The sequence below is a fragment of the Drosophila obscura genome, unplaced genomic scaffold (assembly GCF_018151105.1).
Source record: "Drosophila obscura isolate BZ-5 IFL unplaced genomic scaffold, ASM1815110v1 contig_179, whole genome shotgun sequence".
NCBI lineage: Eukaryota > Metazoa > Arthropoda > Insecta > Diptera > Drosophilidae > Drosophila > Drosophila obscura.
Window position 1 is genome coordinate 381,033 of NW_024542766.1, and position 24,715 is coordinate 405,747.

Here is a 24,715-nt window from a genome sequence, read left to right on the forward strand (position 1 = left end):
AAACAGTTGCCTGCTCCTCTGCATGTACAGTTGGGAGTGTGTATATATGGCTGTGTGTGTGTGGGTGTGCGTGTGTGTGTGCGACAGAGAGCAGGGTTTTTGTGCGTTGTTGTTCTCTGTTTGCTCGCCGCTCGTTTGTCGTTGGTATTGTTGTTGCCTCTGTGTGTTCTACGTTGCCGATAGATACTTTTCGCCCATGGCCCGCCGCTCGCGTATCTGTGTGTTTTAGTCGCTTTTCGACGTGAAACATACGACATCGACACAACCGACTACTGCCACCGTCGCCGCCGTGGAGCAGCGCGCCCGAGCGCACAAATTTCAAACTCAACACTTTTGTACGTTACGTCAGTCGAATCGTCGGACTTGAATCTTGAATCTTTAATCCGTTCCCGTTGCTCTGGGAGCAACAAAATAGTTTTTGGCGCCGTTTTTTCTTCTGCCTGGCGCCATTTGAAGTCCGATTTTTGGAAAACCCATCGGAAAACCCACATCAAATCCCTGCAAAGAGACAACAACACCAAAAGGTATAGCATACAATGAACAATTGAACAACGATAGCAAAAAACCAAGTGAAATCTCCTTCTTGTCTATAACTGTGTGTTTTTGTGTTTGTTTGTGTATGTGTGTGTCTTCGTATCTATACATATATGTATGTGTCCGTGTGTGTCTTTTGTTGCTGCTGTTATTCTATCTATTGCTTGCTGTTGCTGTCACTGGGCCATGGAGCCAAGAAAGAAAGAGTGAGAGAGGGAGGGGGCTGTCGGGGATATATAAACATTTCTCAGAGTACAAATACACACAAGCACACATTGTACATATGTTTATGTTAAATAGACGTAATAGTACAATAAATATTGCTAGAGCACTGTTAGTTTTCTGCTGTTTGCCCTCTCCCCCTAATCTTTCAGCCCTCATCATCACCACCATCATTCTATCACCTCACTTCTGGCAAAACAACACAACAATATCACACACTAGCCACACAGTGGTACAAGTGTTTCATATTTAAACACTCGCCCCATTCACTTACATTATTCCGCATTATTTTGCAGGGAAGAGAGTGCTTTCATCCCACTGTGCTGCTCGCATCACTTTTATTTCAATCTGCTCCATAGCCAAATCATCCCACTGTGCGCACGTTGTTTCTGGACAAAACTGGTGGTTGGGCTTAGGCGCCGCAAGGTGCTGAAAGTGGCGGGAAAACTGTTAGTTAATCACTCAGAGCGGGGGAGAGCGAGAAAGGTAGAGAGAGCGCTTAAAAATGAGTGGGCTTTGATTAGATCGAAACAGGTAGTCGTCGGCGTCGCGGTCGCAGCTGGCTGCGGCGGAGCAGGCTTTTTACGAATCACTTTGTGAATGCATTGCGAATAAAAACACGGCCAAGCAAATGGGAATCGTATTCGCACACAGCCGAATACTGCATTTGCCTAACATGTTTTTTACGGCATTGCAGCACAAAAATTGAATTGATGTTGTTGCTGCTCTTATCAGTGAAACTGACAGAGCTTTCTAGTTTTTCGAAGCGAAAAGAACTTGGAGAAGCAAAAGCAAAAACAAAAGCACCAACAACAAAATTGCCTGTTCTTTTTTTTTGTATGGCTGCTGCTGCTCTTGTTGTTGTTGCTTTTGCTGTTTTCGTAGCCATGATAATATTAATATGAAAAGTAAACAATGTTGCCAGCGCCGTCATCGCTGTTGTTCTCTCTCTCTATCGTTGTTTTCGCTTGCAAAACTGTACTGAAAATGCTAGCAACTACTGCAACAACAAAAACAGCAGCAACCATAATGTTTTATTAAGTTTCACAAAAATATACATATGTGCTCACAAATTTAACAAGCCGAAGCATTTGATACCCTTACACGATCATTCACAATTAAATATAAGAACTGTGCCAGAAACGGACAGACCAATGGACATGTGGTAAGCGCCTGGTGAGAACTATAGTGCTCGCTCTCTGAGAGGGCAGCAGCAGAAAGCTTTATCGCTTAAAAGCTGCTGCTGAGACAGCAAGCACAGCGGAGGAAGACCATGGTGAGGGAGAAGCAGCAGGAGAGACGAAACCAACACAAACATATGACATGAACAAAACGAAATCGAAACAGAACGAAGCAGAGAAGGAGAGAATTCTCTCTTTGTTTGCTTTCTGTTGTTTGTTTGAAAATATATTTACGTACATACATACATATGTACATTCCGATGTCTGCGAATAAGTCTACGGATTGGATGCCTGAATGTCTAATAAATATAGTTTACTTCCCTTTTTCTCTGCAGGATAACACCCCACCAAAACATCGAATATGACAACCTCAACGCGCAGCAGCAGCAGCACCAATAATAACAGCAACAGCCGAAACCACAACGAAAGCGAGGAGAGGAACAACAACGGAAATAGTCCAGCGAACATTGGAACCACGAATCGCGTCATGCAGGCGGACGAGGACTTTAACATCCGGTTCGTCAATCTGGTGCGCACCCACAAGTGCCTCTACGACAAGAAGGTGCCCGAGTACCGCAACAGGTGAGTGGGTGTAGGACTCGATATCCTCCGTTGGGGAACAGGAACAACTAAACGATACTCTGCTATTCCAGGGACAACCAGGAGAAGGCGTGGGTGCTGATTTCAAAGGAAACCCGTGAAAGTGGTGAGTGGCTAGAGGGCGTCATTCGTGACATATGGAAACTAAGTTTCTACATTTCTGTCTCTCCCTCCACCAGTCATTCACTGCAAGGAGCGGTGGCGCAACCTGCGCGCCTGTCTCTCGCGCTACATCAAGCAGCAGAGCGGATCGGAGCCACAGCACAAGCCCTACTACCTGACGGAGCACATGGCCTTCCTGCTGCCCTTCCTCAAGTCCACGCGAAACTCCCTGGACGGCAACAGCAGCCTGGCCACGCTCTTCCATCTCTCCCAACAGCACCAGCACCTGAACCACTTGCAGCAGCACCCCCATCAGACGCTTACTCTGCCCCATCCCCACGAGGAGCACATGTACTGCTCCACCGCCACCAACAACAACAACAATGAAGAGGTCATGGAGCTGAAGCACTCGATGTCAGATAACGACGACGAGGAGACTATCGACGCCTTCGACCCCGCCGTTGCCAGCACCCTAAACCTGCAGCGGGGTGTTCCCCCAGCCACGCCCACAAGTCATGCCGCAAGTCATCATCAGCCGCGCGGCAGTTCTCCTGCTCGGAGCGATACGGCCAGTGCGGACAGTATGCAGAATTTCATTCCGGACGTACAGCTGGCGGAGTCGGGACCGAACTTGATCTACAACGATGCGGGTCGCGGCACGCCACCGCCGCTGCACTACCACCCGCACACGCTGCCACATCCGATGGATGCGCACCACCACCACATCCACAGCCTTGGCCACGGCCACCAGCACCAGTTCGAGCCGGGCAGTGCCAAGCGGATCAAGACGGAGTGCGAGGCCACCAGCACGATGGCGAACGGCGGAACAAACTTCTATGGGGGTCTGAGCGTCGCGGAACTGGCGGACATGGAGTTCTTCCGCAGCATTCTGCCGGACATTACGGCACTGACGCCGCAGCAGCGAAGGAAGTTCAAGATCGGGATCCTGGAGCTCATCGACGATGTCGTGGCCCGCTACCCGGGGCCAGAGCGCTACAACGGGGGAGGATGCGTGGTCAACGGCAGTGGCGGGAGCAGCAGCAATGGCGGCGGATCATCCCTAAACAGCACGGCGGGTAGGCAGCAGCGCCGGAGCTCAGGGCGCGACTGGCGCAAGTAAAACGTCACTAGTCACTAACTAGATGTAGGCCAATTTGTTTAGTTAGTAGCTAAAAACTGGACTGGAGTGGAGGAAGATTTGACTTCGACTTCAGTCCGCTCACTGTCCATGTGTTGTGTGCGCTCAATGAGTAAGGATTAGGATATAGGAATAGCTCTAAGAAGGGGACGCTGAGCCCCCACCCTGTATATAAAGTGTCTGTGTATGCGGCAAGGACTTGCCTCCTCGCATAGTATAGAATATATATCTTATATATATATAGAATTCTAGCATCGATGTACAAAGTGTTCCTTGGTTGAGTCAGAGGAAGAGAACGAGGAAGGAATCGAACCCACTGCTGTGTCAAATAAATCAAATGTCAAATGTGAAATGTGAGTATGAAAAAAATACACGATATTAATCTTTAATTGAAACTTCAACAATGGACATGCCGTGGGGGGCCATGGCCATGCCCTTGGGGCGACTGCTAGTTCCTTTTGGAGAGAAATGCAAAAGGAAGCCCTCCATATCCTGCGGTGGCTCCTAATGTTAACTAAAAGCTAATTTTCGTTGGCCCTCGTGGGCCTGGGGCTGGGTCTGGGGGATAGTTTACAACTTTGAGGAACCAGTCTTTGGGTAGAACTTTTTCGAAGTATCCTTGGCCATGTCGAGCAGGGTTTGGGCGGGCTTGAAGGGTGCTCCGTACAGGTCGGCGTACGACTGCATTTTGCTGACCAGCTTGCCGGCTCCGTACTGGTCCACCCAGCGGAAGGGACCGCCGGAGAATGGCGGGAAGCCCAGGCCAAAGACGGCGCCCACATCGCCCTCCAGGGGACTGTCGAGGATCTTCTCCTCCAGGCAGAGCACAGCCTCGTTGATGAAGCGCGACACCATGCGCAGCGTCAGATCCTCGGGTGTGTTGGCGCCCTTGGAGACCAGGGCATACTTCTGCTTGATGATCTCCAGAGCATCGTTGTTTACCGGACGGCTGCCCTTTTGCTGTGCATCGTACAGGAAGATGCCCTTGCCCGACTTGCGGCCCAGGAAGCCGGCCAGCACCAGGTCAGACATCACCTCCAGATTGCCGCCGGCGATGCGTTCACCGAAGGCCTTGGCTAGATCCACGGCAATGTGCGAGCCCACATCGATGCCGACTTCGTCCGCCAGCGTGGCAGCGCCCACCGGGAATCCGAACTTCTTGGTGTACTGGTCCAGATCCTTGGGATCGACGCCCTCCTGCAGCAGTCTGAAAACGAATTGTGAACGGTGATCTCATGGAATCAGACGGCAGATGGACGAAACGGAGGGAGGACTAACCTTATGGCCTCCGACAGCATGGTGGCGAGGATGCGGGTTGTGTAGAAGCCGGGACCGTCGCCCACGGTGATGACAACCTTGCCCTGCTTGAGGCCAACGGACACGGCCTGAGCAATTGTGTCCTTGGAGGTGCCCGGGTGCGTGATAATCTCGAGCAGCTGCATCTTGTCCACGGGTGAGAAGTAGTGCATGCCCACAACGTTCTCGGGCCTGGAGCTGCCGGCGGCAATCTTGGTGATGGGAATGGCGCTGGTGTTGGTCGCGATGACGCAGTGGGCGGGCACGACGGCCTCTAGCTCCTTGATCACGCGGTGCTTGATGTTGATGTCCTCGAAGACGGCTTCGATCACGACGTCGGCGTTCTTAAAGTCGCTGTAGTCGAGGGTGGGACGTAGTTTGGCCAGCGTCTGGTCGCGATCGAGAGCAGAGATCCGCTTGCGCTTGACGGCCGTCTCCAGGCCCTTCTGCACTTGGCCAATGCCGCGTGCCAAGCCCGCATCGGTGGCATCCTTCATCACTACCTCGTAGCCCTTGTCCACGGTCACCTGGACAATGCCAGCGCCCATGAGTCCGGCTCCCAGAACGCCGACCGTCTTAGCCGGTCGCTGGGGCTTGCCGAAGCGGTTCTTCTTGCACTCTGTCTGGCCGCGGAAGAGGGCGATGAGACCTTTGGACTCTGGTGTGGCCGAGAGTTCGCCGAAGCCCTTGCGCTCCGCTTCGTAGCCCGCATCGGAGCCCTTGTCCACGCCAGCGCGAATCACATCGAGGATCTGTTGAGGCGAGTGAAGCGACATTTAGCCATGCGAAATAGAAGGATTATGTGTGTTTCACCTTCAGGGGAGCGGGATAGAGACCGTTCGAGGCCGTCATCACCTGCTTCCGGGCAGTGTCGAAGATCTTGTTCTTCACAAAGTCCGTGTCCATTACCAGGGATTGGAGTTTGTTTACCAGCCCAGTCTTCTCGCGATTCACCTAAACACGGACAAACGATACACGCACGGATTCGGTTATATGTACATGTAATGATTTTCGACTGAGATGATCTTACGCGAAGTTTTCCGCTGGCCAAATCCTTGGCCACCTCCACGGCAGTCTTCTCCAGGTAATCCATGGTGTTCTGTTCGGCGGGCTGCAAGCCAGGACCGAGGGGATCCACCAGCAGATCGACAATGCCCAGGCGCTTGGCCCTGTCGGCACGCACCTGCTTACCAGTCAATTCCATGTCCAGGGCAGTGGGCACCGACGTAAGCTTGGGAAGACGCACAGTGCCGCCGCCGCCGGGTAGGAGACCCAGCATCACTTCGGGCAGGCCCAGCTTGGTCTTGCTGTCCTTGGTCGCGATGCGATAGTGGCAGGCGAGGGCCAGCTCCAGTCCTCCGCCCAAACACACGCCATTGATGGCGGCCACGATGGGTTTGCGGCTGCGTTCCATGCGGTCGAACATCAGCTGGGCGCCGTGCGAGATGAGTGTCGCCTCCTCCGCCGTCTGGCAGGCCTCAAGCATCCCAATGTCGGCGCCGGCCACAAAGCATCCGGGTTTGCCGGAGATGAGGACGGCCGAGTTGACTGCAGGATTCGTCTCGAGGTCCTTGATCACTCGCTCGAATTCGTCGCTTACTTCGCTGCCTAGGGAGTTGACCTTCACGTTGGGGGAGTCGAACCTGATGACCAGCACTCCGTTGACCACTTTCGTGTGCAGATGCTTGTTGGCCCCCGCCTTGGCTGCGGCCGGAGCGGGATTTGTGGACATTAGACGGTGCCGCTGGAGCATGGCCGTGGCGGGGAGGGCTGCAAATGAGTGAACAGGGCAGAGAATCAAATCGCCGCTGGCATTATCGTCACACAGCTCTCATAAGAGGCCCCCGCAGCAGACACTGACACACACACACACAAAATCAGCTACGTCAAGGGAGAGCGGGTACAAAGTTCAAAGTCCAGTTATGCGGCTCATCGGTAGGCTGCTGCTCTTCCCTCTCCACTCTTCCTTCTGGTGTGTCTGTCTGTTTCTTTGGGGGCTCCTCCTCTTACATTATTACATATTCGATCTGGAAACGGTGGCCTACCTCTGCTGCACCTATTCTGCAACAATTGCTGCCGTGAAATTTGGCCAACGGCACTCAGGAATCTCGTTGCCGACATTGCACAGTCTTTTCTCGTATTGTAGTCGGAGGTGTTTCTTCACTTTATTCTTAATTAATTCGTGTTGGAACTGCACTTAACACTTGCACCGTTATTTCTGTGGCTGCTGCAGAAAAACTTATGCGGCAAATATTAATTTGTACTTGTTGCATATAGTTCCCGAAAAGTGCTATTCACAAAACGATTACACACGCGACCGCGTTTTACTCTGAATGTCAACAGCTGTATTTGTTTAATTCTAGTGAATTTTCGCGAATATATCCTCACCTGGATTCTTCGCTGCATTGCAGATTTAATTCTTTTTGTTTATATTATAACGACTTAAAATTTAAATGAATTTTACAGTTTTAACATTTCTTCAGCTAACATAATTAAATTCGATAACCATAACAGTCCCACCGATTGCATGTGCGCCTTACAGCACGGAAAGTAAACCATCTGGTTTAACAGCTGTAATCAAAAGAAAACAAATGATAATTTCAAGTTCGTTGTTTCCTGCCTCCGGTATTCCGTTTATTAAAGATTCACTTTTTTACAGGATTATGGAGGAAATGTGCAGAGTGTGCATGGGCAAGTCCGTAGCATTCACAAACATTTTTAAGGAGACACAAAAAGGGGACATTTAATGAGCATTTAATCCCAAGAAAACTTGCCAGCAGAGCCATAAACCCTATTTTAACCTAGTGGAGGAGGATAAAGCAGAATATATCTGTGAAAAATCTGGAAGACGAAGACTGGGAACCGTCAGATGGCGAAAGTGAACAATCCAAGCAAGAGATGCAAGATTTATGAGATGATATGACAAGATGATATGACATACCAAAGCCGATGTCATGCCGGATCTACTGGACAAGGGGCAACGACATATCTCCGGGCGACATATCTCCTGTCATACATTTTTCAGCAGGAGATACATACATATGTCGCTAAATTCTGGTCGGAGATAAGACGCCAAACTCCGTTAGGTCCTGCCAGGAGATATGTCGCTATGACCTGGGAAATGTGTTGGAAATGTGTGGAAATGTCTTTCCTGAATAAATCTTGTGGAATTTATACACTTTTTAATCTCTGTATTTACTATTATTTAAACTTTAACTTTGGAGCTTGAACTATCAAAGCTGGCTGCTTTCAGGCTTATTTATTCAATATTAATTAATTCAATTGATTTTCATAGCCTTCAGCTTATAGAGGCACACGAAATGGAATGTGTTCTCTCCTCCCATGGACTCCATTTCTCTAAGAAGTTCCTTCTTGAATGCTTAGATAGATATCCATTCTGCTGCTGCTCTCATTGTTTGCAGGGACATTTTTCACGGTGACCCACCCTGACGACAACAGCGAAGTGCAATAAACAGACCGATCGACCGCACAATTTGCGGGACACGCATGTCACTCGCATTTTTCAGGTCGTTTACTCGGACGCGAGGGCCAGGGAATCATTGAGGCCGCATTAAACGCGCCTCATTTGTTGCGAGATGCATTGAGAGGCGTTGGGTTAGCGCTCGCTCTCTTTGTATCCTTTGAAGTGGACACTCCTAAATAGGTTCAGATGAGATTTTGCCACATTTTTGTGTACAATTTATTGTGGCATCACTCGGGGCAAAACCTTTGACGTTGACGTTTTATGTGGCACGTATTACTCGTATAAAGTAAATATTTAATCGTTTTTCCCCGTAGCTGCAGCTGCGGCTCCTGCAACTCCTCTGATCTACCGATGAAGTGTGGAGAGTCACAAAAAGTCACACTCTTGAGTTCAACTGTCATTCAATTTCGATTTCAATTTCAATGCTGGTAGCAGAGCGACTGAAGGACTGGTTGACTGACCTCTGACTATTCATCAGCGGGATAGCCAATGCCAGCGGATAAATAACGTTTACTGAACCAAGAGACCAGTCCACAGACAATAAGCGAAACGAAAGTTCTACCAGAAATAGCGGAGCTGCTCCTGCCACTTTCAATCCCTCTTCATCGCTATAAGAGGTTAAAAACGTCCAATAAAATTATATTTTCAATTCCCAATTTCCCGATTTGCCATTGCCGATCAAACAGCAATCAAGGGTCACGGGTCGCGACAAAGGGCTGAGCTCCTGTCAAGCGCCACTCCATTATTTAGATTTCTCTGCTATGATTTTGTTTCTTTTTTTTAAACCGATTATAAATAATTAAATTTATAAAAAAAGGTCGATTGTCGGGAGGTTGAAGAGGGTAGGGGAAGGGGTTGTACTCTCGAGAGCTCAACCCTAATGGGGGTTTGAGAGCGACCATAAACAAAACGCCCATTAGTTGTCATGTTTGGGAAAAAACGTGTGCCACAGCCACTGGCACTGGCAGGCGGGCGCGTGCGACCTTCAAGGATATTCGCACACTCACTGCGAAGAAGGAGAGATACAGAGAGAAGCATCGAGTGGAATGACTTTGTTTCAAATTGTATTTGCATATACAGAGGATGGATAATGCAATGAAACCTTCCCCTTTGCTTCGCCCTTCGTCCTTCGCCAAATGAAAACATTTAAAATGTTTTGATTTCATTTATGGTAATTTCCAGCCATAAATCAGGACACAGAGAACGTGTGCTTCCTGTCGAGGCAGCCTCCGTGTGCTCTCATCCTCCGTGGAGTGTTTGATTAGACCTGAATGCTAATGAATTCGGGAGGAAGAGGAGTCAGAGTCGTCGCTGACTCTTTGCCGTTGCACATTTCGTGTTATCCTGCAGAGGGAATTGGGTGCAGAGGAAAGGGGAAAGGGAGCAAAGGTACGAGCGATGAGTATTATGCAAATTTATTGACGCTGATCCCATTGTCCGCCGGTGTAATTCAATATTCGCGTGAATGAATGAATGAGAATCCTTTGCCAAATTTCGACTTTCGCCAGGGTTGAGGTTTCACTCGCAAAAACATTCGCAAAATCATTTCGAATGCAGGATTCAAGGATTCGGGGATACGGGGATACGTATACGGATACGGTGGCAATTTGTTAATGTTGATTTTTTGCACACTAATGGAGATCTCTCCTATCGCTTTAGTTTGGGGTTAGATGCGATTACATGCAAATATTAGCACTCTGCAAATGCAGGGAAATTGAAGAGGGTAAACCCAAACAAAGAGTTAATTAATGCTGAATATATCTGTGGATAATAATCTGCCTTTTAGAACTTTCTCTCTGCAGCAATTTACCCCAGAGATGACGCCCTGGAATCGATCTTCGGCAAGCATTGTTTTTTTGCTGGAGAGCCAGCCAAACCTTTAGATGCAACTGACGAACTGCTGGTGGAGAATGCTCCCGATGCGGCGGTAGGGAGTGGATAACCCCGAAGCAGCTGACCAAGTGGCAAACAATTTGAAAACTAGGACGAGGCCATTGATTTGTTGTAAAATATTACGGATAATCGAACAACAGAAAAAAATAAGAAAAATCCCAATAAATTCTTGGTATAGTTTCTGTTTCATATTTAAAGCTTTTGCTACCAATCAGTCAATCAATCTATCTATAGATTGATCTGACAGCTAGGGAAGTATTTCTAGAATCGTGCGAATTTCCAGGTTATCTCAAAAAATGTTTTATTACTACGCAAAAGGCTCATACGAGAGTACAATAAATAGGTGGGCGATTTCGCTTAATATCCTTAATGTCCTAGGATAATACATATACATATATCTACGAGATACTTATGCACGGAATGTACTTAGAGATGCAGATACTTAGGCTTTAACTTTGGAGTAGCTCTGGGGGAGGAAACAAGTGACTAAGAAAACATTCAATCTTCATATAATAAAAGAACCAACAAACAGAACCATATACAAAACTCGTGTGTGTATGGGGGGGAATGGTGGATAGAAATCAATTACAGACTAGAAGAACAACACTTGAGTGGGGTGGATCCAGTGGGAGAGATCGGGAATGGATCGGGAATTTTCTCTAGCAATAGACGGGATCCGTTGGCGCTGCTCCCGCTCCTCCTGTGCTCGGATGATACGCACTCGCGCCGTCCATCTGGATATTCCACACGTTGTCCACTCCCGTGTTGCTGTAGTAGTAGTCCGCTGCAGCGTCCTGCTGTTGCTGCTGGTAGCTCGACTGCTGGTAGGCGGCTGCCTCGTCGTAGAACAGCTCCACGGCAGAGGGGCCACCCCCCACACCATTCAACGTGGACTCGAAGACACTGAAGATCTCGGAGCTGGTCGTGTAGAAACTATCCTGGGCAGCTGGCCCGCCTGCTCCTCCTCCTCCGCTGACGTCCAGAGATCCAGATCCAGATCCCGATCCAGGCAGATGATACCCATTCAAGTAGCTGTAATCCTCGGAGCTGTAGCCGGAACTGCTGCTGCTCGTGAGGCTGGAGGTGTCGTCGCAGCTCTCGTACAGAGGCATGCCACACGGATAGCTGGCGGGCATCGGTGGCTCGTAGCTGGCATTCATCGTCTCCTGGACGGAGGGAAGATGCAGCTGCTGTTGCTGTGGCTGCTGTAGGTTCTCCTGGTAGTAGCTGGCGGTGGAGCTGTGTGAGGAGAGCGGGGAGTGCAGCATGCTGTAATCGCTGTACATCCCATTGTCGTAGGCGCCTGCTCCTCCCTCTTGCTGTCCGTAGGCGGAGTACAGATCTGCTCCACTCCATTGGCTTCCATTTGCCGCTGGATAGCCGCTCTGCTGGGCATTGAAGTTCGACGAGGGAATGGGTGTGGATGTGGACAGATAGGCTGCAGTGGAGGCTGCGGCTCCCTGGAACTCTCCCTGACTGGGCTGCTGCGGAATCTCTATCCTCTTCCGCTTGCTGCCTGCCTCCTGCAGGAGCTGTGGGTTGGCCTGTCGCTTGCTGGGCCGCAGGCTGCAGAGCTTGTCGCTGAGGGCCGCGTCTCGGGCCAGCATCACGGCCAGGCTGCGGACGCGTCTGCCGCCGGCGAGCAGGCGACGCGCCTCCGTGGAACCCTTGGCCTCAGGCCGCGGATGGTCGTGGGTGCCCTTCGCCTGGAAGTATATTCCGGTGCCGTCCCGCCGCCAAAAGTGCGTGACGGGGTAGCCGCAGTGGCCGCGGCAGGCCTGGATCTCCAGTCTTCCATTGCAGTTTCTGCACAACCAAAAAGGACGAATCAGTTAGCATCTGGGATTCAGTGGGGGATTCTCTGTCAATCGACTTACCTATTGGGGCACTGTTTGCCCTGCTGCTTGCGACGCGCCTTGTCGCAGATGGCGGGCCGCAGGTGGACACTGGCTCCGTTCGGGAGCTTGCACTTGGCGCTGCAGAGGAGCACCCCGAGGCAGCTCTTCTTCAGGATGTTCACGTTGTGGTTGTTGGTGTTGCGCATGGCCCAGCCGCTGGCGTGCTTCCTTGCCTCGTCGCTCTGCAGGCCGTAGATGAGGCGACAGTGGCCATTCGCCCAGTCGTTGAATTCGTCAAACTCGGCCACCGTCGGCATCTTCGAATCGTTGATGTCCCAGTCGATCTGGACACGGGATTTGGTGGCCGGCGGACTGGCCACTGGCACTGGCACAGGCATAGGAATGGGCATGGCCATGGGCATTCCGTTCAAGACCATTTTGTTGTGGATTTAGTTCTTAATTTTCTTGCACTCTTTTTTTTGTGTTCTTCACTTTTATTCTCGTCTCAGCGATCACGAATCGAATCGAATCTCTCTTTCTTTTCACTTCTCTGCGGTTTGGTTCTCTTTTAGGTTAAGCGGCGCGACGTGGACGTCCGTTCGCAACGACTGCGCAAGATTGACTGCTGGAACCTGGTCCGCGCACTGAAGTTAAGTTCCCTTTGGCCGAAGCAGCGAGGGCTCGTTGCATGCAGCAGACAGCACGCGGCAGGCGGCAGGGTGGTTTCTCGTTTGGCTTCTCTTTTGTGCAGCTCGCCTGCTGCTATTGGCTGCCTTCCAGTCAGCCGTCGTCACTCGTTTATCCGTTTCTATCCGCAGTTATCCGACACACACACATGGATACACATAGACACACACACTCGCGGAAAACTGGAATGATTATGTGGGTACTCGGAGTGCCTTTGATTGGGCGACGGTAGCCAGCAGCTGGCGATGGAGAATGGAGCAGCAGATGGGAGCAGGGGAGAGGAGGAACGAGTGGTTCTGCGCTGCTCTAGCACCTGCGGTGTGGTGTGCCCCTTCTCCATGGAGTGAAGTGGAGTGCAGCAGCACGCGCTCGTTCCCTGGAAGCGTGCGCTCTACTGGATAATTTCATGATACGAGTCCCCACAGCTCCACAGTCCCCATTCTCCAGGCCAAAGCCAGAGTCAAAGCTAATTAAGTTTCAGTTCAACAAAAACACAAAAACAACAAAAAAAAGACTGCGGGGTGTAGAGGGGTTGGGGGCTGCTGTTTGTATTGTTGGATTACTGTACAGTGTACACTCTTGGGGATTGGTGATTGGGTGTTGGGGGGCATACACCTGGCGACACAATGGATGACAGATGCCACAGGCAGCAGTTTGGGGCAGAAATGAGAGCTGGAGGCACAACAAAATGGAGTTCTGGACTCCGTATTCGCGGCATAACCAACGCCACTACTTCTCACGATCTCCAACCAACGATAACGAATATAAAATTAAACGCTTGCAAAATACAAAAAACACACACAAAAAAAGAAACAGAAACAGAAATCACCGTACGGGGACGCTATCTTCATGAAGAGATCGGTGGAAGATCGTAAAACACACAATTTAGCACGCAAAAAAAAAAACGAAAGGAGACGACAAGCAACCCCTAGGACTAGGAATCCTTGCAACTAAAACCCAAGGCTTAGGCCCATAACTCACGCAAATGAATGAATGAAGCCAAGAGGAGGCAAAGGAGTTGGCTGGCAGCACACAGATTCCTTCAGCCACGATCTCAAGTCAAAGATAAAGCAAACAAACACAATCACCGAGCGAGAAGAGAGGCAAGAGGTGAGAGAGGGAGTCCCAGTCCCAGTCCGGAAGGGTAACGGGTAACGGCAAAGGAAACTCCGTAATTTTCACACTTCCGAAAGCCTTGCAATTATGACACGAACGAGAACGAGAGAAGAAAGAATGAGCAGCCATCCCGCGGTGCGGTGCGGCGCTCTTTCTTGCAAGGAGATCTCGGGAGATCGGACTCCTCGTAGCACGCGATAGCATTGGCAGCACCAAAAAGGATTACGTCCTTCCCGATACAAAACAATACGATGCAAAGGGTGCGTCCGAGGGGCGTTGACACGGAAGAAAGTCATGACGTTGCATTAATACTCGCACTCGTACGAGGAGGCGCAGGGCGAACGCTCTACCTGGCACCAAACACAGCCTCTACTTCGGGCCGCAGCCTCAGTCGGTGGGTGTGGCCCCTTAATGATGACCGAAAATTAACTGTTCATCCGTTTCAATTACGAGATCACTTTCCAATCAAATTTATTTGACACTCTCCCCGCGGGGGCCACATCCACATTCACATCCGCCGAGAGAACTATTTTCCCCATTTCGATTTCGCTTCTATTTCTACGATTAGCTGTGGATGTGGCCATAAAATCAAACCAAATTCACGCATAAATGTCATCGTAAATTCAATGTTTGCTTACCCCATCATTCTGCAGAGTGACTGTGGCTGGATCTGCTTCTGCGTCTGCGGTTTCGTGGGAAGGTTACGCCCATAGAAGCAGCCTCTGGCTCTGCTCCGGCTCTGGTCTCCGATCTGAAGGGATTTCGAAAACGGATTAAAAAGTGTCGGAGTGTCAGAGTGATGGGCATATGGTAAGGAAGGGTTCTACGTATTCACAACATGTGAGAGAATAATCTAAGAGATCGTAGAACATTTGAAACTTTTCTTCTGTTGCCATATTTTGCTTTGCTAATAGGTCTTTGCATCAGCAGAAATACATTCGAATCGTTCGCTTCTAAATAAAGTCCAATAAGTGAATCAATCTTTCAGTTCATTGCATCTAGACGTGCATTCTACCTCTCTCCCCCCCCTCGCTCCATCTCCTTATTACAATTGAAAGTTGCATGCTTTCACAAGCTTCCACCCCGGAAGGAAGCTTATCAACCATTGCACATCTCGGACAACAATTCGCAGCTAATTAACTGGAACTTCCTGCATATTATCGTATCCGTATCGCAGTCCGAAGTCAACAGAGAGAGAGAGAGAGTTGGCCGCAATTAAAACCGCATATAGGAAATCATTCGAACGACTAACGAGGAGTGGACTGGTAGAGGCAGAGGCACAGGGAAATCCTAATGCCAGGGAGATCCCCAAACACAGATAAGGCCAATGATCGCAGGATCATAGCAGGATGGTAGGACCTACCGATAGATGGTAAATGATTTAAAGCCAAGCCTCATAATTTCTCATTGTTCATCGGTCGATCGTCGGACATTTCCACAAACTGATAAATGAAACAGAAAACAACATAAACGACAACAACTCCACATAAATGACAAAGAGAGAGAGAGGGGGAGAGAGAGAGAGAGAGAGAGACCCAAAGAGAGAGATCGAGTCAAAGCGATAAGACGATTCACACTCCGCATGGGTCCCGTCCCGAGGAGCGCCGCTGTCGTCCTGCGGCGAGGGAGATCGTGGGCCTGCGATAGCGAAGTGGACCCGGAAAATGGGAAAATTGAAATGTTGTCAGCAGAAGGGGGGGAATTAAACTCACTCGGACATTTTGGAACTCAACTCAATTCCATGGGCTGATCCCCGCACAGACAAGTGATCGTTTGACCGCTTGTCCTCCGATTGTCCGTTCGCTAAGTAGCTCTGTGTGTCTTTCTCTCTCCCTTCCTCTCTCTCTCTCTCTCTCTCTAATCTGTCTAAACAAACGCAGGTCGGGGGTCAGATTCAGGTTCCAGGACAGGTCAGGTGTGGGCTCTTCTTGTAGTCTCTCTTGTTGAGGTTAACGTTAATGTTCATGTTAATGGGCTTACATCAACAAAATATTTATCTTCACACTGCATTCCATTGTCTGGGGTCCTTTCTATCCCTTGTGCTGTTTCCACCTCCCATCGTGGAACAATCGATTATGAGAGAGAAGGATTACAAGCCACCAAAAAAAATATATTTTCATATTTTCCCACGTTTCAATCATTTTTTCTGCATTATATTTGCATTTGTTTGGGCATAGTGGAAATTTGTGGAAATTGTGGCATTGGATTACATGAGATATTTAGAGAAGAATCTGCTCCCTCCCACACTCCACACTCCACTAATACTCGTAGATCCGTGAGATACCCGCATCGCATTCCATGCCACAGCAGCAACAGCGGCAGCAGCAGCAGATTGTTGCACAGCGCGTGGCATTTCGTGTGGCATTAAACCAATATTCTGGGATAATATTTAGCTAAAGAAATTCCTCTTCCGAGAATCCTGACCCAAGTAGATCTTTGATGTTCCCTCAATCAAGGCTTTGGAAATGGAAAATGGATCGCTCGCTGGACCCATTTCACACCGTAAAAAGCAAAGATTATTCACACTTGCCACACGTAGCACGGATCACGACAAAGCGATTTGTGCCACGCAATAAAATGTAATTAGTAAACTCTCGAGGAAACCAGGAATAAAAAACCCAAACTGTTAAAATTTCAGGTACTTCACTAGCAAAAAAAAAATATAATAAAAAACACACGACAATCCGACACGGCGACGACACTTTGGACCAAACAAAGACGGCCCCGTGACAAGGGACAAAGGACACACGACGCACACCCCTCTTTGATACAACAAAATACATTCCACCCGAGGCAGGGTCCAGGGTCCCAGGGTCCATCCACAGCAGAACGATCCTCAAAGATCTAATGCTGTTTATTCAAGCGCAAGGGCGCGAGACTTGGCAGAACAATTGAGAAATTGAAAATTTTGCAATTTTAAAAAATCAAATGGCAACAAAAAGTGGCAAGAGTTCCGTTCGTTTTGCAAAGAACTGGTCGTGCGCCGCGTGTCGAATGCTGTCAATATTTCCGGTGTGTCTAATGACAAACGCATGTTTACACGAGTGCGAACATATCCGGCGGAGGACACTCCAACCCATTCCCCGATTGCCTCTGATTGCCGAGGCTGGGCGGGCGACCAGGACAACATTTCACGGGCATCAAAGGATTCAAAGGCACAGCCATCGCACCCATCCATCCTCCACTCCACCCATCGAAGCGGCAATTAAATGGATTTGCTCAAGCGTTTGGCTTTATTTGATACGGCAATTTATAAATGATGGGCACAGCACTGCACTGCACCGCACCCTTCCTCCAGTCCATGGATTGTCATGGGGTTTTCAGATGATGAACGATCCTTTAAAATTCTTTATGGAATTTACAGAAGAGCCACTGAATGTTTAATCGGCAGTTTAGAGTCCCAATATCTCTCTCTTTCTCTCTAGTCAGTCCATTGCAGCAGCAGCAGCTCTCGGTGTGGAGTGGAGTGTCGTGTCTTCCCCACCAAAAAGTTTATTCAACTGCATTTGAATGTCAATTAGCTTAAATTGACTAGTTTTGACTTTTACCAGAACACGAGCGAACGAGAGAGCTATTAACACGAACACCACACAGACCAAACACCATAAACACCATTCCATTCCATTACCAATTAAGGGGCAGCCAGGAGATGGAGATCCATAACATTAGAAGCAGCAGCAACAGTGTCAGTGGCAGAGTGCATTCACCTCGTGGTGGCTGCCTCTCTCAGTACATATATGTATTTGATTTGCATCACTCGTGTAGTAGTAGACGTATCTATAAGATACGAGTGTGCAGCATTTTGGGACTGCTGATGCACGGCTTCCGCCTGGCATTGGAATTGGGATTGGGCCTTCGATTGAAGCGACAGCAAAACTCCGTCGCACTCAATTTAATTTAATAAAATTCCATCTCTGCTGCAGAGTTCAGGCTTTGTGTTTTGGGTTTTGGTTCTAAAACTATTTTCGGGGTGCCTGTTGGCCTTCCCCTGCTCTTGTGTAATTATTAATAATACGAGTACAATATTTCCCTGCTCCGGCGATTGTTGTTTTGTGTGCACATAAAACGCAGTCATAAACAAAATGGCTGCAAAGTTGTATTTATTCAGATACGAGGAGGCAGAGCCAGAGGCAGAGGCAAATGGCAGGCGGCACATAACTTCAATTAATCTCAATTAAGTGGCAAATATTCTTCGGGAGTCCAGTCAACGTCTAAGCTGATGGAAAGTTTCATTTCATTCCGTTTCGGGGGTTCCCTTAGCCCTTTTTTTCGAGTTTGAGTTTTGTTTATTGAAATTTGGGGGTAGATCTACCGCCAATTGAGGGAGGGTTCGCCCTGGGCCTTGGGCACATCAATTCTTATTGTAAAACTCCCATTCCGAAAAAGGAGAAGGGGAGAGGGAGGAGTTGCTTGCATTTATTGGCGTGTTAAAGCTATAAAATATGTACATTGTTTATACTCCTACAATTTGGAGCTATTAACAGAAAGGAATCGTCATAAATTCATTGATTGGATCACTTTCCCAGACGATGGAAGATGGGGGAATTATTTAGAGAAACAATCGCACATTAGTCCGAAACAGGGAACTCTTTCTGTGCTCGATCCTTAACCCTCGTCTTGTACTACAAATAAGACATCACATTACAAGAGCTCCCATTACAATGCCACACAATGTCCTGGCAAAAGGAAGGGAGCAGAGGGGAGACAGGAGACAGGAGGGAGCAGAGAGGAGAGCCACTCTCTAGGGTAAAAAATACTTTTAAGGAAGAGTATATACGTAGAGTACACTCTTGAAGGCTTTTGTGTATTATTTTTGTTTCACATTCGTGGCATTTGCTCACTTGAGCAGCGGAGGGAAGGCAGCTCCTCTCGAACTTTCCCTTTTCATCCATTTCCATATTGATTACAAGAAATATGTTGTATAAGGTCTCTCCTGCAAGCGGAGATTAGAGCTGGGATCGGGCACTTTTGTGCTCAAATTATCGCATTATAGTACATTCGAGGGTACACTCTCGGGGGTTCCGGATTCGTGGTTCGGGGGCAAAGGGTATGCAAAGGGCCTTCGGTTAGCCCACTCAAGATATTGGTCTATTGTTTCCAGCTATCATTTATGCAAAGTCCCTCCCCCTTTCAGTCGCTTGAATTGCGATAATTTCCATCTTTAAATATTCATTACAAGACGACGTCTCATGGGTTGCCTATCGCTTTGATTGATTACTCAAGTGGTTCATCGTGCGGCAGAGAGGCAGGCAATTGTTGCATGTGCTTGTTCTTGGGTTTCCTTTGGGCATTAAGGCATTGTTATGCGAATAGGATTTGGTTTTTGGCTCAGCACGGGGCGTGGTGTTTCTTTCATTTCATTCAACGACAGAAAAACCCACAAGAAGGAGGCCGCCAGGCCTGGGCCTGGGCCTGCATGTTGGTCACTTCAGAGACTGCGACTGTTTCTGATTCATTCATATCGGTTCAGTTGCCATTCAGTTGCCATTCGATTTCCATTCGTGTGGATGTCAAATATTAAAATATCTTCAAAATTTGCATGGCTGGGCATTCTATGGGTTTTCTAGTGGCAGGAGGGGCAGGCAGCTGCAAGCTAAATTTGCCTTGAAATGTAATCGATCTCTTAATTTCGTTATTTTCTGTGGCGGGGGCCGACGACCTCCAAGGGCGTGACCTGAGACCTTAAGTAGCCCAAAAGGTCGCAGAGGAGGAGATTTATTCCAGAAGGAAGTTCGCTGAGGATTAGGAGGATTCCATCAGCTGTAGATCTCTCTCCCCAAAACCCAATCCAACCCCGAGGAGTGCCAAATTCCCATCCCACACTTTATTTCTGCCCCACTTGCAAAAGCAACAACATCTGGAAAGGGAATAATGATGATGCGTGAGAATATTTTGCATGTCTGCTGCAAGCTGTTGTTCGGCCCCGACGACGTCATCAAGCCACAGGAAGCTTCAGGCGGCAGCCTGCCACACAAACAGCAGCACACAAAGAACCCTCAAGTGGCGCACACACAGTTTGAGCTTCCATCCACAGCCACAGCCACGGACACGGCCACGGCTATGTCTACGACGACGATGTCTGTCAAGAGGCCACTCATATATTTGCAACAACTCGAGTGGTCTCCGGATGAGGATCGCGGATCAGGGGAACGGAATGGGGCATGGCAGCAGTAGGGTAGGGTAGGGTAGGGTGGTGGTTCTGAAGCTTCTGCGGAGGCTTCTCTGGCTCCTGCGGTGCTGCGGTGTGCATATGAGCACTCAAGTGTCCGGAATACCATGAAGCAGCAGCCGCAGCAGATTGTCGCAAATTGTTTCAATTTTGAGCGTTTTCGTTCCCTGATTGAATTGAGGCTACTCCGCGATGTGTGAAAATGTTTTTCCTTATGATCTCTGAGGGAATATAAATATATGATTATGAATATGCAGTGGCATCCACATACACCGTCATTCGCTGCTTCCTGTTACTCGGCTCTCAGCTGCCGCAATTAAAATCCAAAAGCAGTGCCACAATTAAGAGAGAAAGAGACCATCATTTACACTTTGTGAAAAGGAGATCCCATAGATCCCACAGAGTAATTACCACTCTACGGAGAGCAGCGTGTATCAATCAACGACTGAACGACTGAATGTTCCATCGTGGGTTCGGTTTTAATTAAATATTACAAGAGGGATGTACGCATTAATAAGGAAATCAATTTAAATCTCAGTGAGCCGCTCGCTGCCATGAGAAAAACTAAACTCGAAAACTCTAAAAAATCTGCGGGCGTAGGATCTACTGCTATCCGCGATCCCCCGTCCACCAATATCTGCAAATCAGGGTGATGTGTGTCGTCTAACGGCTGCCAAACCTCTGCCACTGCCACTGCCCTTGCCACATATAACACACGCAACACAAAACTCTCAAATCACTCGATGAATGGAATGAAGCAATAAGTTTCAATTGAGAATTGGAGTTCAGAGAGTAATTAAGGGTCCGAAGAGAGACAGAGAAAGAGAGAACCTGAAGGTCATGAGAGCATGGAATTACGACTGAAATACTCGCACGATTAAAGAGAGTTTTTCCTAATCTATGAATTTATTCTTAGACCACAAACGAAGGCTAATCTTAATTCGAGTTCTAATCAATCCGATTTCGTATCAACTTATCTGCAACTAAAAATATTTTCCCTCTCTCTATCGAAAGCAAAAGCCGAGACCGTGCGAATCTTTCAGCAGTTCCGCGTTCGCTGATCGCCTATGCGGGTGTTTCGACATTTCCCACAGTGAAAATCGAGCCGGGAAAATGCCTTCCCTACTCGTCCTACTCCTGCTGGCCATCAACTCTTCATTCGCCGAAGAACCGCCACTGGTAGAGCTCTCCCTGGGACGCGTACAGGGTGGCACAATGCAGAGCTTCCAGGGGAAGACAATCTACGCCTTCCGTGGCATTCCCTATGCCCAGCCACCAGTGGGGCAGCTGCGGTTTGCCGCTCCACAGCCAGCCATTGGCTGGGGACAGGAGGAGATCCTCAAGGCCACCTCCGATTCGCTCGTCTGCCCACAGCCGGGGATTTCGCTGCTGATGAGCGAAGACTGCCTCAAGGTGAATGTGTTCACGGGGAATTTGGACACAAAGGGGGAGCAGCTACTTCCCGTCATCGTGTACATCCATGGAGGAGCTAATGTCCTGGGCAGCGGTCACAGCCTGTACGAGGCGGGACCGCAGTATCTGCTCGACCACGAGGTGGTTTTCGTGGCCTTCAACTATCGCCTGGGAGCCCTGGGCTTCCTTCGGCCTCTGGGGAGCAGTGTGACTGGAAATTTCGGATTCCTCGACCAAGTGATGGCCCTGCGGTGGGTGCGGGATCACATCTCGAGGTTCGGCGGAGACCCAGAGAACGTCACGCTCTTTGGCATGAGTGCCGGATCCATGGCTGTGAGTCTCCACCTGGCATCGCCCCTCTCCTGGGGACTATTTCATCGAGCTATTCTCATGAGTGGCTCTGCCACGAATCACTTCGCCATCGACAATGTCTACTGGACACAGAAATTGGCCCGAGAAGTCGGCTGCCCCATGTACGATGCCCCCGATGTGGTGCAGTGTCTGCGGAATGTGGCCTGGACACGGATCGTGGAGGTATGCAAGGGCTGGGAGTCGTTTCAGTTTGTGAATATGAAGTGGAACTACGAGATCGATGGCCACTTTCTGCCCAGGCATCCCACGGAGCTCATGGCAGAGGGAAACTTCAGCCAAGTGCCTCTCCTCGTGAGCTTTACGGCCAACGAATTGGATTACACGGCAAATGGTGAGGGGATCCTTAACTCAAAATCCTTTACTGATGTTCCTTTTTAGTTCATCTGGAGAATGAGCCGCTGCTGCATGATCTTGGGTCTAATTTCGAGGAGTACGCCCCCGAGCTGTTCCTCTACAACTACGACACATCCATCAGCCGCCGCCTGAAGGAGTTCTACCTGGGAAGCAACGTCTCGGAGATCTCTGCGGACAACATCGAGAGATTCGGAAGCATCTTCTCCGATGGCATCATTGGCCATGGAGTCCATCGGTTGGTCCATCTGGTCAGGCACTTCACCCCCGTCTACTACATGCGAATGGATTACGTGGGAAAGCGCAGCCTCTCGGCTCCTACGGATGATCAGGAGATGCCCCTGGGCGTGGGGCATGCGGATGATCTGCAGTACGTGATGCCCAGCCTGTGGTATGGCACCATCATGGCTGAGAATCACACGGATCTCTTCATGATGGAGCGTCTGACCAAGTGGTTTACGCACTTTGCCAAGACAGGGTATGCAATATCCGCGATAAATCAGTATAAAGTGTATCCTCTATCCTTCATCCCCCCTCTCCCGTTGCAGCACACCTCTATCCACAGAAGAGGAGCACGACTTTTGGCCGCCCTGCAACGCCACGTATGTGGCAATGCTCTACAATGATGTGGCCACAAAGATGGGTCCGCCTGGCTATTCCGAACGATATGCCATCTGGGACGAGCTCTTTCCCACGCCCGCCCTGGGCAGGGGCGTGGCCCGAAGGCAGCAGCCAAACATCGTCGCCCTTGTGGCCATCGCTTTGGCCACTGGTGTGGCCTTCAGGCGACTCTCTGGCTCTTTGGCTCTCGGTGGAAATTAATGTAGCAATTAGGTGTGGAAAAAGCTTATCAATAGGCCGTTTAGATTACGCCTAATGATGGTCTCGCTCTGGTCTTTGGGTCTCCTCTCCTCTCTCCTCTCATTCGAGGGGAGTGGGGAGCATTGCAACTATTTACTTTGATTAATTAATCAACAAAGGCGTGAGATTTTCCGTGTTTCCACTTCCACGAGTTTCCCGAGAGCCTCTGCCTCCCCTTGGGGCAATTAGTCTTCGCTTTTTCAGGGCAGGAGGCAGCAGCTTAAATACACATTAATTTGTCTTTAAATGTTTCTGGCTTGGGCAGCCTCTGACCTTTGTGAGCTTTGAATTAATGTAATTGTCAGGTGGGAGGAGGAACACACACACATCCTCCAACCTCCCCCCCACCACACCCCATCCTGGAGCAGATTAAACACAGGAAAGGACCCTGCTATTGACATTTACGATTTGCTCTTGCGTGAAACATCCCAAACAATGCGAATGCGGATACAAAAGGATTATCAGCCATTCCCCCCATTCCACGACTTTCCAAGGGTGGAGGATGGCAAGGGGGAAAACAAAGGGGGGTGAGTGGGCGGTGGAGCATCGTCTGCGTTTGTGTTTAAAGCTCAAGCTGATATCCGGCAGAATAAATGACAGACAGACTCCACTCATTAGCAGGGATTCATCTCTGGGTCAAGTCGCATGGATAACCACAAAGGACACACCACACACGGGACATCACACACAGGCGGAAGGACGCAGGACGCAGTGGAGAGAATGACTCTTTGGAAAAGTTGGGCCAAAGAAAATATGGAAAATTAACTTGTTAACTTGGGAGCCCCCAGGAAAACCCAGGAGCCAGGAACCACACATGAAAATGCGGCAAAGGGGCAAAAGGCAAACATTTAAAGGGGCACGAGTATTCCCTTTTGGGATGCCACACAAAAAAAAAGGTGTACAAGTCAAAACTTGACAAAATGCATGACATGACACATACCACATGTCGGGGCACAAAGGCACAAGGACAATGGAAAAATGAGCAAAACATTTGCAAATTTTAATTAAATTTCCATTCAAAATGTACGCAAAATTGCATTCGAATAATCAGGAGATCACAGATTGAAGGAGTTACCATCCATTGAGAGAGGGATTGACACCTTTCCACAGAATTTGGCAGCAGCTGGAAATTGAGGGAAAAGAGTTGTAGGGAAATTAATATCCACAGATCCTCATCCACATCCCTCAGATTTACAGACGTCGAGTGGCTTTTGTGACTCAATTACAATAAGTCTATTAAAAGTTGTGTCTGTCTGTGTCTGTATCTGTGTCTGCGGCTTGTCTAGACATCAGACACAGAACCCACAAAGAGAGAGCGAGATATAGCTCTGAGGTCACACCACACACCACACACGGTACCCGCCGATCAGTCACAATGTCTCTCCTCTTCTGTGTTTCACGGGCGGGCATCATCGTCTCTGTGTCTCTCCTGTCTAGCGCGTGCCCCTTTTGACTTTG

The 24,715-nt window shown here is 49.1% G+C and overlaps 4 protein-coding genes across 5 annotated transcripts; 2 read left to right on the forward strand and 2 right to left on the reverse strand.

The window, feature by feature from the left end:
• Positions 1-34: 34 nt before the first annotated feature.
• On the forward strand, positions 35-4,135 carry LOC111074198 (probable serine/threonine-protein kinase DDB_G0277165). Of its 2 annotated transcripts, none has more exons than XM_022366911.2 (4): positions 35-524; positions 2,273-2,519; positions 2,591-2,643; positions 2,717-4,135. In XM_022366911.2, the coding sequence occupies exons 2-4, from the start codon at positions 2,299-2,301 to the stop codon at positions 3,757-3,759; spliced, it is 1,317 nt and encodes a 438-aa protein (XP_022222603.1). In that variant the 5' UTR covers positions 35-524; positions 2,273-2,298; the 3' UTR covers positions 3,760-4,135. The 2 variants fall into 2 exon arrangements, with proteins under 2 accessions (XP_022222603.1, XP_022222604.1); XM_022366912.2 differs by lacking the exon at positions 35-524 and adding an exon at positions 1,826-1,921.
• On the reverse strand, positions 4,131-7,367 carry LOC111074195 (trifunctional enzyme subunit alpha, mitochondrial). Its single transcript, XM_022366907.2, has 5 exons — positions 7,119-7,367; positions 6,104-6,843; positions 5,887-6,027; positions 5,056-5,825; positions 4,131-4,984 (listed from the first exon to the last, which is right to left on the reverse strand). Exons 1-5 carry the CDS (start codon positions 7,192-7,194, stop codon positions 4,348-4,350), a joined length of 2,364 nt encoding a protein of 787 aa, XP_022222599.2. The 5' UTR covers positions 7,195-7,367; the 3' UTR covers positions 4,131-4,347.
• Positions 7,368-10,755: 3,388 nt separating this feature from the next.
• On the reverse strand, positions 10,756-12,895 carry LOC111074197 (transcription factor glial cells missing). Its single transcript, XM_022366910.2, has 2 exons — positions 12,328-12,895; positions 10,756-12,256 (listed from the first exon to the last, which is right to left on the reverse strand). Exons 1-2 carry the CDS (start codon positions 12,723-12,725, stop codon positions 11,110-11,112), a joined length of 1,545 nt encoding a protein of 514 aa, XP_022222602.2. The 5' UTR covers positions 12,726-12,895; the 3' UTR covers positions 10,756-11,109.
• An 8,425-nt stretch (positions 12,896-21,320) lies between these two features.
• On the forward strand, positions 21,321-23,447 carry LOC111074196 (esterase E4). The gene is made up of 3 exons (XM_022366909.2): positions 21,321-22,376; positions 22,424-22,874; positions 22,945-23,447. The coding sequence occupies exons 1-3, from the start codon at positions 21,374-21,376 to the stop codon at positions 23,216-23,218; spliced, it is 1,728 nt and encodes a 575-aa protein (XP_022222601.2). The 5' UTR covers positions 21,321-21,373; the 3' UTR covers positions 23,219-23,447.
• The last annotated feature ends 1,268 nt before the right edge of the window (positions 23,448-24,715 follow it).

Excerpts from the sequence above, each read along its gene's own strand:
- LOC111074196 (XM_022366909.2), top strand. The coding sequence starts at position 21,374 with ATGCCTTCCCTACTCGTCCTACTCCTGCTGGCCATCAACTCTTCATTC. Across the intron at positions 22,377-22,423 it reads ATTGGATTACACGGCAAATG|TTCATCTGGAGAATGAGCCG; the intron begins GTGAGGGGATCC and ends GTTCCTTTTTAG. Across the intron at positions 22,875-22,944 it reads ACGCACTTTGCCAAGACAGG|CACACCTCTATCCACAGAAG; the intron begins GTATGCAATATC and ends CTCCCGTTGCAG.
- LOC111074197 (XM_022366910.2), bottom strand. The coding sequence starts at position 12,725 with ATGGTCTTGAACGGAATGCCCATGGCCATGCCCATTCCTATGCCTGTG. Across the intron at positions 12,257-12,327 it reads GGCAAACAGTGCCCCAATAG|AAACTGCAATGGAAGACTGG; the intron begins GTAAGTCGATTG and ends TTGGTTGTGCAG.
- LOC111074198 (XM_022366911.2), top strand. The coding sequence starts at position 2,299 with ATGACAACCTCAACGCGCAGCAGCAGCAGCACCAATAATAACAGCAAC. Across the intron at positions 2,520-2,590 it reads GTGCCCGAGTACCGCAACAG|GGACAACCAGGAGAAGGCGT; the intron begins GTGAGTGGGTGT and ends CTGCTATTCCAG. Across the intron at positions 2,644-2,716 it reads AAAGGAAACCCGTGAAAGTG|TCATTCACTGCAAGGAGCGG; the intron begins GTGAGTGGCTAG and ends TCCCTCCACCAG.
- LOC111074195 (XM_022366907.2), bottom strand. The coding sequence starts at position 7,194 with ATGTCGGCAACGAGATTCCTGAGTGCCGTTGGCCAAATTTCACGGCAG. Across the intron at positions 6,844-7,118 it reads GCAGAATAGGTGCAGCAGAG|CCCTCCCCGCCACGGCCATG; the intron begins GTAGGCCACCGT and ends ACTCATTTGCAG. Across the intron at positions 6,028-6,103 it reads TGGCCAGCGGAAAACTTCGC|GTGAATCGCGAGAAGACTGG; the intron begins GTAAGATCATCT and ends GTCCGTGTTTAG.